This window comes from Podarcis filfolensis (assembly GCF_964270895.1).
Source record: "Podarcis filfolensis genome assembly, chromosome: 7".
In the NCBI taxonomy this organism is placed as follows: domain Eukaryota; kingdom Metazoa; phylum Chordata; class Lepidosauria; order Squamata; family Lacertidae; genus Podarcis; species Podarcis filfolensis.
Genome location: NC_139603.1, coordinates 43,535,043 through 43,550,052, shown reverse-complemented (window position 1 = coordinate 43,550,052; position 15,010 = coordinate 43,535,043). Strand labels below are relative to the sequence as shown.

General features: G+C 43.3%; 1 protein-coding gene and 1 long non-coding RNA gene across 29 annotated transcripts in view; one reads left to right on the top strand and one right to left on the bottom strand.

The window, feature by feature from the left end:
* Positions 1-8,831, top strand: part of PTPRM (protein tyrosine phosphatase receptor type M) — a 404,856-nt gene extending 396,025 nt beyond the window's left edge. For 15 of the 28 annotated variants that reach the window (XM_083622471.1, XM_083622489.1, XM_083622486.1 and 12 more), the window contains 4 exons: positions 904-1,029; positions 2,116-2,279; positions 6,070-6,205; positions 8,032-8,831. In XM_083622471.1, coding sequence (XP_083478597.1) covers positions 904-1,029; positions 2,116-2,279; positions 6,070-6,205; positions 8,032-8,085 — 480 coding nt within the window. In that variant the 3' untranslated portion in view covers positions 8,086-8,831. Of the gene's footprint in view, positions 1-903; positions 1,032-2,102; positions 2,280-6,069; positions 6,206-8,031 lie in introns of all 28 variants that reach the window. The other 13 variants (XM_083622484.1, XM_083622478.1, XM_083622483.1 and 10 more) reach the window with 1 other exon arrangement.
* The window catches only part of LOC310766454, a 39,665-nt gene that overhangs the window by 6,265 nt on the left and 18,390 nt on the right, over positions 1-15,010 (bottom strand). The window contains exon 2 of the long non-coding RNA XR_014550156.1: positions 9,933-10,098. This is a non-coding gene — a long non-coding RNA (uncharacterized lncRNA). The remainder of the gene's footprint in view (positions 1-9,932; positions 10,099-15,010) is intronic.

The following is a 15,010-nucleotide window of genomic DNA, read 5'->3' as shown; positions in this document are numbered from 1 at the left end:
GAGCTCACCCCGTCGCAGGGATTCAAACCGCTGACCTTCTGATCAGCAAGCCCTAGGCTCTGTGGTTTAACCCACAGCGCCACCCGCGTCCCTCTATACAAGCATAGGTAGTGGCATACTGTTGCATGCCACGCCATCTGACAAGCGGTGAGAGTTGTGCACTTACCCAGGGCTCAGTTTTCTTGGAGGAAAGGTCAGCAGAGATCCTAGTGTCTTTTAAGATATATGGTTTTATTTAGGATGGAAGGGCTCACAGCATTGACACCTCTTCATTAGTCAAAGCTTTGACTCCTCTGTCGCCAGCATCTCCTTACAGCTCACTCAGACTGCAACTCTCTAGCCTACACCCCACCCACATTGCCCTTTTGGATGTTTGTCACTTATATGCAGCTATTGCAACCCAGCTCATCCCTTTGAAATGGCACTGCAGTGGCCATCTGGTGTTCATCTTCAAAGAAACTTGCCTGACCCCTTCCCCAAATAATATATGCATTTATATTTATATGCATTTACTGTATTTGAACACTACACTAGTTTTTACATTTTAGTACATGTTACCTGGCCAGAAAACTGTGTGGCAAGTTTTGGAGAATTGTGAAGGAAGGCTGTCCTTTGGTTTGTGTATTATTTCAGAAAGGGCAAATTAGGTATGTTCACCTTCAGATTTGAACTAAATCAAGCTTCTCCCTCATCTCTACTCTTTAATGCTTGGAAGTGATTTAGCATTTGGAGCATTCCCCAGCACAGACAGGGACAGGGCACCCGTTCTTCTATGGAGCGCTTTGGGCACATTGGCCCACCTGTTCACATGTGAAAGCCAGTGGATTAAGCTATAGAGCGACATGCCGAAACATATTTTGTAGATAATATGTCTATGTGTTTATTGATCTTTTTGTTCTACAGTTGTGTCCACAATATTGGCCTGAAAATGGAGTTCATCGACATGGTCCTATTCAGGTGGAGTTTGTTTCTGCTGATTTAGAAGAAGACATTATCAGCCGGATATTCCGAATTTATAATGCAGCAAGAGTAAGGACCTTATTCAGTTATATGTTTCTTGGAAGGTGGTAAAAAAATCTAATTCGCATGTGGATTTATAACAAATAATAATAATAATAATAATAATAATAATAATAATAATAATGGTTCCTAGCTTTATTGAGTTCCTTTGTATTGCGCCTGATGTTAAATTGAAACAAACTTTTTACATGTAAAACTGTATGCTCAGAATGCAATGCTCAGAAAAGGCCTACTTAGCTAAACAATAATCATCTACTACCTCCTACTTAAGAAAATATTGTAGAAGTCAACTCAGCTTTTTTTTCAGAGTTTTCTTTTAAAATTATCGTGCTTAGTAATGAGAGGGACAAAACTGACAAGCCTTTTTATTTGGTGATATATGTAGATAAGTTTCCAAAAATTAAGGGGGCATATTAGAACTTGAGGTTTTGAATATTTCCACACCCTAGGGTTGCAAGATACAGCTTAAAAGGCTTGAAACCTCTTTTGGATATTTTTCAAATCCAAAGTGCCAATTGAAACTTTCTTTTATCTCACAGCATTCAGAAATGTAAATCAAGATTATTGAATATGTCAGATTGTCAAGAATGAGAAAACATTTCCTTCCCTTTCTTATAAATTAGTAGAAAGATTTCATTCACATATAAAATAAAATGTGTTTTTGGAGAGAGATGCTAATGAAGTGATGTTATTCTGAATATGTGGGTCTTTATTTGGCTTATTAACAATCAGTCATCACACAACGAAAGTTCATTCTGAAAATTTGAAAATGATGAGCATATAAAAAGGGCAGCCATAATTGGAGCTATATTGCAAATTTCACTTTGCCTAGCTGGTGATTGCTATAATATTGGCTCTTGCAGCTGTACCATTGTTCCACTCTAGTATATTTGTATATTCAGCAGTTTAGAAAATCATCTTAATATATCTCTGAAATTCAGAGTCATAACTCCCAAATGAGAATTCCTGTAGCAAATAACAAGTAGTAATCTGCTTTAATAATCACTGTTGATGAGAGCATGTAACATATATATTATTTGGATGTAGAATAAATAATGCTGTCTTTTTATTCTTCTACTGGTTGGGTCCCCACAGCCCCAGGACGGCTATCGAATGGTGCAGCAATTTCAGTTCCTAGGATGGCCCATGTATAGAGACACTCCTGTATCCAAACGTTCTTTTCTGAAACTCATACGTCAGGTAGACAAATGGCAGGAAGAATACAATGGAGGTGAAGGCCGTACAGTCGTCCATTGCTTGTAAGTGAATATTGGCCACTAGCTTAGATGGCTTTAAGAGGGGAAAAAGACAAACATTAGGCTTGGTTTTGGCACAGAAACTGCTTGGGTTATGATGACCTCTGTTGGGAGAGAAACAGAGGAAATGTTAATTCTCCTTGACTTCTTCAGTGACATTCAATACCATCGACCATGGTATCCTTCTGGAGTGGCTTGTCCAAGCTCAGAGTGGGTTTCACCACTTTGTGGTGGTTCCAGTCCTACTTGGATGGTCATTTCCAGAGGGTGATGCTTGGAGAATGTTCTTCAGCCCCGTGGAGCCTTCAATGTGGGTTCCTCAGGGTTGATCTTATCCCCCATGATGTTGAACACCTACATGAAACATCTTGGAGTACATTGCCAGCAATATGTTGATGACTCCTCCTTTACATTTGCAGGTGTGGTAGTGGATGTGCTGGACCTTTGTCTTGCCTCTGTAATGGACTAGATAAGAGAGTTCCAGTACAGTGGTGCCCCGCAAGACGAACGCCTCGCAAGACGAAAAACCCGCTAGACGAAATGGTTTTCCGTTTTTCGATGCGCTTCGCAAGACGAATTTCCCTATGGGCTTCCTTCGCAAGACGAAAGCCCATAGGGAAATCTCCAGGACAGCGGGGAAGCGCAGCGCGTCTTCCCCACTGTCCTCGGACCTCCTCCGAAGGCTGGCGGTGGGGCGGAGAGACCTCCTCCCGCCGCCAGCCTTCGGAAGGCTGCTCCGAAGGCTGGCGGCGGGAGGAGGTCTCTCCGCCCCACCGCCAGCCTTCGGAAGGCTGCTCCGAAGGCTGGCAGCGGGAGGAGGTCTCTCCGCCCCACCGCCAGCCTTTGGAAGGCTGCTCGGAAGGCTGGCGGTGGGGCGGAGAGACCTCCTCCCGCCGGCAGCCTTCGGAAGGCTGCTCGGAAGGCTGGCGGTGGGGCGGAGAGACCTCCTCCCGCCGGCAGCCTTCGGAAGGCTCCTCCGAAGGCTGGCGGTGGGGCGGAGAGACCTTCTCCCCGCGCCAGCCTTCGGATGGCTGTCCTGAAGACTTGCGGTGGGAGGAGGGTTTTCCTTCCCACCGCCAACATTCAGAATGCTGTTCTGAATGTTGGCGGTGGGGAGGAAAAACCCTCCTCCCACCGCAAGCCCCGGGAACAGAGGAGAAGCGCTCCGCGCCTTCCCCTCTGTTCCCGGACCTGTCCTGAAGGCTTGCGGTGGGAGGAGGGCTTTCCTCCCCACCGCCAACATTCAGAATGCTGTTCTGAATGTTGGCGGTGGGGAGGAAAAACCCTCCTCCCACCGCAAGCCCCGGGAACAGAAGAGAAGTGCTGCGCGCCTTCCCCTCTGTTCCCGTACCTGTCCTGAAGGCTTGCGGTGGGGAGAAAAGCCCTTCTCCGCACCGCCAGCCTGGTAAGCGGTCTCCATAGGAACGCATTAATTGATTTTCAATGCATTCCTATGGGAAACCGTGCTTCGCAAGACGAAAAACTCGCAAGAAGAAAAAACTTGCGGAACGAATTAATTTCGTCTTGCAAGGCACCACTGTACTTCTTTTTCTAGAAAAATAGCAATAGTTTTTATGCTTTATATTTTGTTGCTTTTATATTGTACACCCTGTGATCTTTGAATGAAGGGCAGTACAAAAATTGAATTATTATTATAATAACAACAGTATACATTATTCCAAGGGTGTTCATACATGATTTGTATAATGATATGATACTGTATTTCAGTCTCTTATTTTGCCTTTATTCATCAAGCTTATCCACCACACCTCAAGATATCCCTCTTGCTCTACTACAGCTTTTTAAAAAATCTCCTCATCCCTTACTTATTCTACCAAGCACTGACTATTCACTTTCATCTCTGTCCCACTCCCCTTCCTAAGAACTGTAAGGTGTCATTGTTGGGGGGGGGGTTAAAACTGCTTGCTATGGTTCCCCCCAAAATTATCACTTGCCCCCTGATCATGGAATCTAGTTTTCCCACCTGTTGAATAGAAATTATAATTCCTAATCTTGTGAGGTTTTGCTTATTAATGGTTTGAGATCCATATCTGGGAGGTCCTTTTAAAATGCAAATTGATATCATCTCAATTATTTGTGATATTAAATGGCTGTACCACATCTCCTGCACACACGCATATACATCACTTCCAGGCAGCACAGAAAGTGGGGGAAACCATCCAACATAATCCTTTTAAATGACTTAATTTTAATTAAAATGCTCAAAGAATGGCACAATATCATCCAGTATTTGGCAGCAGGGAACATTCTTTTCATCCTGCCTGGATGTGACAGATGTGCCATATTGTCACTTCCTTTGAAAATCAACCATTTGTGAGCTCTAGTTTTAAAAAGCTGCAAGCTAACTAGTCTGCACTCTGGTAATTATTAAGGTTTATTATTTTCAATGAAGTGGAATCTAAAGATGCTGATTAGAATAGTTGTGGAAATAATAGAGTTTCCAGAAGGAGAGAGATTATCTATGGTTATTTTTAATTTTCAGAAGAAAGTTTTATTAAATGCTATATCTAATCATGCATCTGAACACTGAGGCCTCACATTTTTGTTTTCTCATCTTATTAGACAGATACAATACTCTCAATCTGTTAAAACATGTCTTAATTACTAGGATCCAGACCATGAGTTTGTTTCCACTACCCAAAGCATAGATTCCTGGTTAGTATGGGCCATGGGTAGTGGATATTCTAATGGAAAGCCTTAATTGTGGTTCAGGGCAGTAGAGGGAATTTTGGAAGTTAAAGAATAAAGGGTCCAGAAGAGGAAGCATGTAGTTCTGCAGCCCGCTTCTGATCCCCCAACCATGGTCGGGAGTATTGAATGTGAATTGGCCCCTGAATTGGATCATGATTTAATTCAGTTCCAAAAGTAAAGTTGTTTTCTCTGCAGCCACTCTTTCTGCTTATTTCACAAGACAAAAATAAGAAGTTTGGGAATCTCTCATACCTTCAGTAGTGTGTAGGTTTGTTTGTGGGTTTTTAGAACATTGAGCAATTAGAAAATGCATCAAAATGAGCATAGTTCAGCTAAATGAATCTAGACATAATCTGATACTGATCAATTGTGTTAGTACAAAACATTAGAACATAGGAAACTGCTTTATCCAAGGTCAAAATATTTGTCCATTTAGCCCATTGCTTTTACTCTTGACTGCCAGAGGCTCTCCGGAGGCAATGAGTTAAAACGTAATCAGATAAAGTGGAATTAAAGAGGTTTTATATCTAACAGGTGGACTTCACTTTGATCTGGACCATTTTATATATTTTCTTGTGCTGGAAGAGTTAAGGAATATTTTTTTAAAAAATCCATTTGAATTTAATTTTTATAAATAATTGTAAGTTTGTTCTTCAGTTGTTAAAAAACTGGAGGACATATAACCATTTAGTTACCTTCCAAGACATGTGTGAACTTTGCGTGTCCACATGCAGATATGGTATGGCCAGAGACTGCTTCAATAACAAGACCATCACAAAAATCCCCAACACCCACCTTGTGAAATAGGCTGGTGTTGTTTAGAAGCAATAGTCAAGAAAGTAAGAAACATATAGTTTCAGCGCTACACAAAAAAAGCCCATACCTGAAATCAGGCTATGGGACTTAAATGCAGTAGATGCTCTGTGAACCCTCAAATATTGTCCTTATTGTCCAGGTGGATTGGCACATCAACATATGTCATACTGGGTTTTTGGGGTGGGGGTGGGGGAAGACCCACATGTACTATTAAGGGGAAATAACACAAAGCTACAAAATAATCAAGTCATTGCTTTTCTTGCAGAAATGGAGGTGGCCGCAGTGGGACGTTTTGTGCAATCAGTATTGTTTGTGAAATGCTGCGACACCAGAGGGCTGTTGATGTTTTCCATGCTGTGAAGACCTTGAGGAATAATAAGCCTAACATGGTGGACCTTCTGGTATGAGCTTTTAAACTGCTCTACTAAGTAGGGGAGGAAATTCCTATTATCATAAGGCACAGTGACATTTTTGAGATTTAAACTGAGAGCGGTTCATAAAAGCAAGCCTGTTGTTTTCTAAAGGGGATAATGAAATCACTTGGCTTGTAAAAGTATTTTACACTGCTTTCCTCCCAAGGAGACTTGTTCAGTGTATGCTGGGTTTTTTTGTGAAAACTTTCAACTTTCAACAGAACATCCTTATTAATTTCCCTTTCTGGCAGTGCAATCCACATGGAGAACAGCCTTTGTGTGGCAGAAATAATAGTCATGTAAAATGAAATGCCAGATTTTCAAATTATATATTTTATAAATAGTTTAATCTCCTAATATTTATCAAGACTGTGAATTTCAGTTTGACATTCAGAGTATTGCATTTAATTATGGCTCTTCTATCTTGCAGAAGGATTAAAAGAGTTCAGAAACAAAGGGCCAAGAGCAATTATTTCCTTGTAGAGTGTTTTATGGAACTTCTTATATGTAGAATTGCTGAAATGCCAGCTGTTGTTCTATAAAAACTATATAGGACATCGGAAAGCATCAGGGTATTATGGTCTACTTTGTTCATCAGTAGTGTAAGGATGGTTGCATCTTGCTAAAAGGGCATTTGGATAGCTAAACAAGTACTTGGTCATTGTGATTTCAGCGTTTGGAAGAAGGGTAAAATAAATATGAACCAAAGAGCTCAGAGAAACATATATGGCTCTTTCCTTCCCTCTGTTCTATCACTTTTCTGTAACAGAAATTTCCAAGCGTTCTACTTATTTATTTGCCTATGTGAATAGTCTTATTGCCAATGCAATAGGGTTTTAAAACTGATGAAGATTAACCATGTATAAATCTGCACAGAAATTTGTATTATTATGTAATTATAACTATCGTCTGTTTCGCTCTATAGGACGCACTTTTTCCCCTCCAAAAATGAAGGGGAAATGTGTGTGCGTCCTATGGAGCGAATGCAGGGGGGAGGCAGGCAGGAAAAGCTCCGCACACAAAAGCTCCGCGTGGCTCTTGTGGGCTTTTCCTCAGGAGGGAGAAGGGACTGACATGGCCAGTCAGTCCCTTCTTCCTCCTCGTAGAAAAGCCCACAGGAGCTGTGTGCGGCTCCTGTGGGCTTTTGCGGGAGGTGGGGGTATTGCCATAGCCGTGTGCAGGCAGGCTCTCCCAGCTGGAGAGGTTGCTCGCGGCTATGGCAGAAGCCAAGACAGCGAGTGGGATGCGTCCCGCTCACTGTCTTGGCTTCTTTGCTCTTTGGGGGGGGGGGACCCGGGCTTCCCCGGCAGCTCCGAGAAGCTTGCGGAGCAGCGGGAAGGCTGCATGCCTTTCCGCTGCTCCCCGACCTGCTCTTTGGGGCTGGCAGTGGGCTTCCCCCCGCCAGCCCCAAAGAGCAGGTCGAAAGGAACCCGAAGCCTCCAGAGCGCAACGAGAACTCCCACAGTGCTCCGGAGGCTTCGGGTTGCCTTCACCGACCCCTCTCGCTCTCCAGGCTTCCAAGGTAGCCGCCTGAAGGTGACTGAATGCACCTTGAACGGCACCTTGTTTTAGAGGGGGAGAACAAGGGGGAAAAATTCTCCCCCTCTCTGCGCAGTGCCTCCTGCCGCTTCGCTGAAGGGGCGCTGGGCAGAGAGGGGGAGAATTTTTTTTTCTTGTTCCCCCTCTAAAACAAGGTGCATCTATGGTCAGGTGCATCCTCTAGATCGAAAAATACGGTAACTGAAAAAGAAAACTTGTATCCTTCATTTAGTCCTTACTGCAATTGACATTGTTTTCATGTTTTGATTTTCCAGGATCAATATAAATTCTGCTATGAAGTGGCTTTGGAGTACTTGAATTCTGGCTGATGGTGCAAATAGTGCTGGGAGGAATCAAAACCTTTCACCACCACAATCAAAGCAAGTTGCTTCATGATATCTGTGTGTATGAGATGAGGACTTCTCAGTGTTATGCTTATATTGCTTTGTACTGGCTCTTTTTAAGAGCCCAAGAGCGTCTTTCCAAAAAAAATAAATGCTTGCACTGCCCATTTTCCACAGTATGGCCGTTGTTTGAGACACCTACAAATCCCACAGTAACACAAAAAATGCACTTCAGTGATTGGAAACCACTATCATATAAATCCATCAACTTGATATACCAGTCTAGTCACCTGGTAAATTAAAGAGCACAATTCTATTCTAATGAAGAAATTTGTACTTTTCTGTTGTACTTTTTTGTTGGCAGTGATCCTCTGTTGTTGTCAGAGACTATAGTGTACATTTTTGTTCTGTGGAGAATGCCGTCTAGCATTTTGATAATGTATTTTAGTTACATTTGTATCCTATTTGCTCCTAATAAAACAAAGCATTTGTAGCTTCAACCTAACTAATAGCTACACAAACAAACCACATTAACTTTGCTGAATTGTATTTTCTGTCCAACTTGTATTGTTTCAGAAAGGAGAGACTTGACAGACTTTCCATTAAGAAAATGGAAAAAATACAGGATGATCAGATTAATATATCCAAAGCTTTTCCCCATTTGTTTATATTGTAAATATTTTTTTGATTTCATCAAATTATTTATTCATTAAAAAGAAATCTTTTGTGAAGCACAGTGAGTGACAATCATTTTTATTAAACCCTGAAAATGCTTAATGTATTATACTGTAAACATTTGTTTACCCTGTCTGGCTTCTCAGCTTAATAAATAATTACATATACAATACAATCTCATTTAATAAATAGACTGCTATGGCATGGAACTGCCTTCAGCTTAACTTAGTACAAGGCTTTCAAATGATTACATTACTGTGGTAGAGTTGGACATTCTGAATCCTGAGAGGTCATAGCTCAGCATTTGAGCATGTGTACATTTCCTGTGTACATAACATTCCAAAAACCAATCCTTACTATCTTCAGTCAAATAATATTTTCCCTGGGTAAGAAACCTGCCAAACTGCAGACAAATAGGTCCAATGACTTTTGCGCTAGTTATCTGTAACTAAGCCACCTGTCAAGGAATGAGGTGGGGATATAAATAAATATATAATCTTCATTTAATTTGGGGGTTGGGGAAGAGAACTAAAAGTGATTAACTTTCTTGGTAAAATCATTCCTTCTAATTACAGGCCTTTCCTATGGCATTTGCTTTCCCTTCCCCTGTCACCCTTCCCTGGTGGTTTCCTTATACGGTAGGCTTAAAGACATTTAGTTTTGCTTTTGTCATACATATCTGGATCACCAAACACCATGAACCGAATCACTTCAAGAGCCACTGCTTTGACTTGTATCACCTTGTACAAACCCCACTTCACCTCTGACAAGCCCAAAATCCAAAATTGATACAAACCCCCTAGTATGTGATGTTAGGTGTTAAACATGCTCCTGATGGGCTGCCCCCCTGAACAGAAGTTTCCAGACCGTCTTCAAGACCATCCCCAGTGGTTCAGTCAGAAACCACAAGGGCTTTGGTCCTTGTGGCAATATTATATCTGCCCAGGAGCAGCCAGAGCTGACAAATCAGCTGGAGTTGCACAAAGGGTGCTGGGAACTGTAGCTGTGGTAAAGATAAAGAATCTGGGATTCTTTAGGTGAAGCCATCTGCTTCAAATGTATGATGTGTACAAAGCTTGAATCTGTGCAGAGTGTTTCTCACCTCACTATATGTCTTTGTGGTCCTAATTAGAGAGAAAGAAAATGACCTCTTTTACCTGGTCCCAATGGGGGCGGCAGTTGCAGCTTGTTGCATCGGGCCCCAAGCCCCTGGAAGCAACACATGACTAGGCAGTTGGTAGCTGGGAAATCCATGGGCAGGCCACGTGGTACGACAGGAGTCCCCGCCAGCTCCCAGTTTGAATTCTGGTCGATCACGTAACGCTAAGGGAGAGAAAAGACATATATTAAAGTGAAAGTGAATCCTTGTTTGTTCTTACAAAATCATGTAACCATTATTGTTAAAATATATTATCCTGCACTATATCTAATGTTAAAAATCTTTTATGGAGCATAGTGAAATTTTCTACTAAACGCTTTGAGTCATTTTGACATTAGACTCTCATGACTAACTGGGAAGGTAATTGCAGTGTAGCTGTTGGTGATAACTGAGAAGGATAAACCCTCTACCATAATAAGAACCAGCTTTCAAAAATATTTCAGCCAAAAAGTTAAGTTTTCAAACACAGAAAAGGTACAGATAAGTACCTTAACTTTTTCCATTAATAAACTTTTTCCAAGTTCTATCCCTGCAGGACACTTTCTTGACTAATTGCACTCATATTGGAGCAACCCTTGTTCTAATGCACACATTTTCCTGGTTATTAAAAAATTATTTTACAAGGAAGGGCCCCAGACTCGACATCTTGCTTCAAGAAGCTAACAATAGCTTCTTGTAGTTCTTCTCTAACAGAAGAAAATGTACCTGGAAATGGAAATAATCCTCGGTAACATATCTGGATAAAAGCACCCTGAAGCTGAGGCCACATACAGATAGCAATTTTTCATTAAAGTTCTAACACTGACTTTAAAGAAGAAGTGTTAACATCAGTCAAGAGTGGCAACCAACAGGGCAGAGAAGACTGAAAAAGTAACCAAAAAGTTGCTTCACTAGACACTGGTGTGTAACTGATTTTCTATTTCGCTAGATCTGCTTTTCAAAATGCCAGTCATTGCTATGTTTTCATTCATTGGCTAAAAACACTGAAAGCTGGGAGCAGACTCTCACAAAACAAATAAGCTGAACAGTACCTGCGCATTTGAACTTGTACTTCAGATTTTACAGAAGCAGTCACAGGTTCCAGCTTGTGTGTGGTGGGAATGAGGACAGATTATACACATTTGTGGGTTGAAAATAGGCCACAGCTATATTTGGACATACAACTGGCAAGCATGGTTGGGCATGGCAGAACGGCAGGGATCTAGTCTGCTCCACTTAAAATGTACATTGCTGGAATATACTGTTCATTATCTGTATGGCTGCTGCTCACACTTTCTTCAAAATATAACACAAATTAAACTGGTTATTTTATTACATCTCTTAGCAGTTCTGATTTGTAAAAGTATGGCGGTCAATATATATAGATTCTAACTGGGTGTGAAATACTTCACGATGCAAGGCAGGTAGAAGCTTCCCACCTGAGAAAAAGAAGTGAATCTGATACAGGCCCTTGAAGGCTTAATTATCAGATTTCTGACTCTGTGTCCTTTAGTCCTTGCAGGTTTTGTATCAAATGCCTGCAAGGTACCTGCCAAATTAGACTTAAAAAGAGCTGACCTTTGCTGGCAAAACAGCTTAACTTGTCTTAATTTGTATCAGAAGCACACACTTGAAGCCAGTGCTATTTGTATTGTTCCTCCTGTACTTGGGAACTAAGGAAGAAATGGGGTACTTCTAGCCAAGAAATGCTATTCCACAAACTGATTTTTCTGATTGGAATTTTCTGTCCGTGCAACAGGCAGGTTAGCTTTCGCATGTTCCATCATGGAAATGGTGGCTATTCTGCACCCATCCCAATGGGGGGGAGGAAGTTGGAATGTATCCATATTGTGCTTGTTTTGCTCTGTTTGTATCCTTCCACTCCATCACTCCATCCCTTGCCCTCTACTACCTTTTTTCCATATCAGGCATGCACACGGGTATGTTTGTACCTGTGCATGCATAAGAGCTCAAGAGCGAATGCTACCAGTTTGTTACACAATGGGCAAAATGACAAAGTCACATGACCCCCACCTTTCTATGAGTTCCATATATAATAATAGGCCAGTCAATACTCGCAGCAGCATTCAACAACCGCTACAGCCTCCAAACCATCTTCAAGGAAAGCTAATGTAGAGCACATTACAGTAATTTACCCATGAAGTTACAATGGATCACTGTGGCAGGGCTATCTCAATCCAGGAATGGCTATAGCTGGCAAAACAATCCTAGCTGAAGACAGGTACTCTTAACCACTGCAGCCATTTGAGTTTCCCATAACAAACCTGGATCCAAAACTATGTGTCTGCTCCTTCAAGGGGAGTGCAAATCTGTCCAGAACAGGTTCTTTCTCCATTTCCCAAATACATAAACCACCAACCAAGAGCGCCTCTGTCTTTTTAGGATTCATTCTCATTTTGTTAGCCCTCCCCTCATAAAGGCTATTACTGCTTCCAGACACTGGTCTACCCTCTGCACTGCTGCACCTGATTCAGATGGAATGGAGACAGAAATAATAATAATAATAATAATAATAATAATAATAATAATAATAATAATAATAAATTTTATTTATATCCCGCCCTCCCCAGCCGAAGCCGGGCTCAGGGCGGCTAACAACAATCAAATAATCCAACATTCTAAAAACATTTCATTCTAAAAATTAATTAAAATCAAATTGATGGCAACCGTTAAGCAAAATTCTGTGCAGATTGCCAGAGGAGGAAGTCAGGCTGCGCCCTGACCAAAGGCCTGGTGGAACAGCTCTGTCTTGCAGGCCCTGTGGAAAGATGTCAGGTCCCGCAGGGCCCTAGTCTCCTGTGACAGAGCGTTCCACCAGATTGGAGCCGCAGCCGAGAAAGCCCTGGCTCTAGTTGAGGCCAGCCTAACCTCTCTGAGGCCTGGGACCTTCAAGATGTTTTTATTTGCAGACTGTAAGTTCCTCCGTGGGACATACCAGGAGAGACGGTCCCATAGGTACGAGGTTCCTAGGCCGTATAGGGCTTTAAAGGTTAAAACCAGCACCTTAAACCTGATCCTGTACTCCACCGGGAGCCAGTGCAGCTGGTATAGTACCGGATGAACATGATCTCGCAGCGAAGACCCCATAAGGAGTCTCGCCGCGGCATTCTGCACCCGCTGGAGTTTCTGGGTCAGTCTCAAGGGCAGCCCCACGTAGAGCGAGTTACAATAATCCAGTCTGGAGGTGACCGTCGTGTGGATCACAGTGGCTAGGTCAGGGTGAGAGAGGTAAGGAGCCAACTGCTTAGCTTGGCGGAGATGAAAAAATGCCACCTTTGTTATAGCTGTAATCTGCGCCTCCATAGAGAGGGAGGTATCGAAGATTACACCCAAACTCTTAACGGACAGTGCTGGCACTAATTGCACCCCCGCAAGAGATGGGAGTTGCCCCCTCAATCCCATATCGTCCCATCCCAGCCAGAGGACCTCTGTCTTCGAAGGATTTAACTTCAACCAGCTCCCACAAAACTATCCAGCCACAGCTTCCAGACATCTGGTCAGTGTGTCTGGGGCCGAGTCAGGATGGCCATCCATCAACAGATAGAGTTGGGTGTCATCGGCATACTGATGGCAACCCAGCCCAAAACTCCGGACAAGCTGGGCGAGGGGGCGCATAAAGATGTTAAAAAACATCGGGGAGAGTATCGCACCCTGAGGCACTCCACACACCAAGGAGTGGCGCGATGACAATTCCCCCCCAAGCGCCACCCTCTGTCCCCGACCAGAGAGAAACAAGCGCAGCCATTGAAAGACTATGCCCTGGATCCCCACGTCGGCAAGGCGGTGGTCCAGGAGTTCGTGATCAACCATGTCGAAGGCTGCTGACAGGTCTAGAAGAATCAGCAGCCCCGACCCGCCTCGATCCAGCTGCCTGCGGAGATCATCTGTTAGGGTGACCAGAGCCGTCTCGGTCCCATGACCAGCGCAGAAGCTGGACTGGAATGGATCCAGAGCCGATGTTTCATCCGGAAACCTGCCAAGCTGTTCAGCAACCACTCTCTCAATCACCTTACCCAGGAATGGAAGATTCAAAACCGGGCGGTAATTGGATAGATCTAAGGGATCTAATGATATTTTCTTTAAGAGCGGGCGCACCACTGCCTCCTTCAGTTCCCCTGGGAATATCCCGGGGAAAGAACTGTGTGTCATCAGCATACATGGTACCTTACTCAAATCGGATGACCTTACCTTGAAGCTTCATATAGCTGTTAAAAGACTACGTGGAATGAACCCCTGCAGTATAATAGCCATAGGCCAAGCAAGTAGGGTAGGAGAGCTGAAAAAATCACATCTGGCAACCAATGCACTTCTAAAAGGCCAGGGACACAGTTTTCCACAGCCCTCTTGGGGCTAGGGTGCCTCATTTACCAGAAGTAAGGTAAAGGTACCCTGGACAGTTAAGACCAGTCAGAGGGGACTGTGGAGTGTGGCGCTCATTTTGCTTTAGGCCGAGGGAGCTGCTGTTCGTCCACAGACAGCTTTCCGGGTCATGTGGCCAGCACTTCTGGCACAAGGGTGATGAAACAGCAGTGAAACCTGGGTCAGTCAGTCTTAAGAGATAGACGAGCGCTGTTCTGAAGGGACGGGCGATGTTATTTTACCAGATGTATTTAGCATTAACTCTGGAAGTGTATATTCAATTCTGACCAAACAAAGCCTCCTGGTGTATATTTTGCTCTAAGAGGTTGCCAGATGTGAAATATATTGGCATTATTTTCAGCTCTCCTACCCCACTAAGCAGAAATCCCCCAATGCTGCTTTTTGGAAGTGATCCTGTACATAACGCCATGTTTCCACCTTCCACAGAAGGATGTCATGCTTGAGGCAAGCAGAACCAGCAGAGTTGCACTTCCCTTGCCTCTCTCTCACTCTCAGAGGTGGCCTGTCTCGTTTTGCCACCTGAGGCGAAATGTGAAGTTGCTGTCTCCCATGGCCATTGCCATCCATACCTGCCAAAGCCAGGGTCACACAGTTTACCAGGTCTCATGGCTGCAGCATCAGTTTCCAGGTTCTTGTGGCAGCCCCCCCCCCCCCCCGCCATGGGAGAAGCAGTAGTGGCTTTTGCATTCTAGCGCA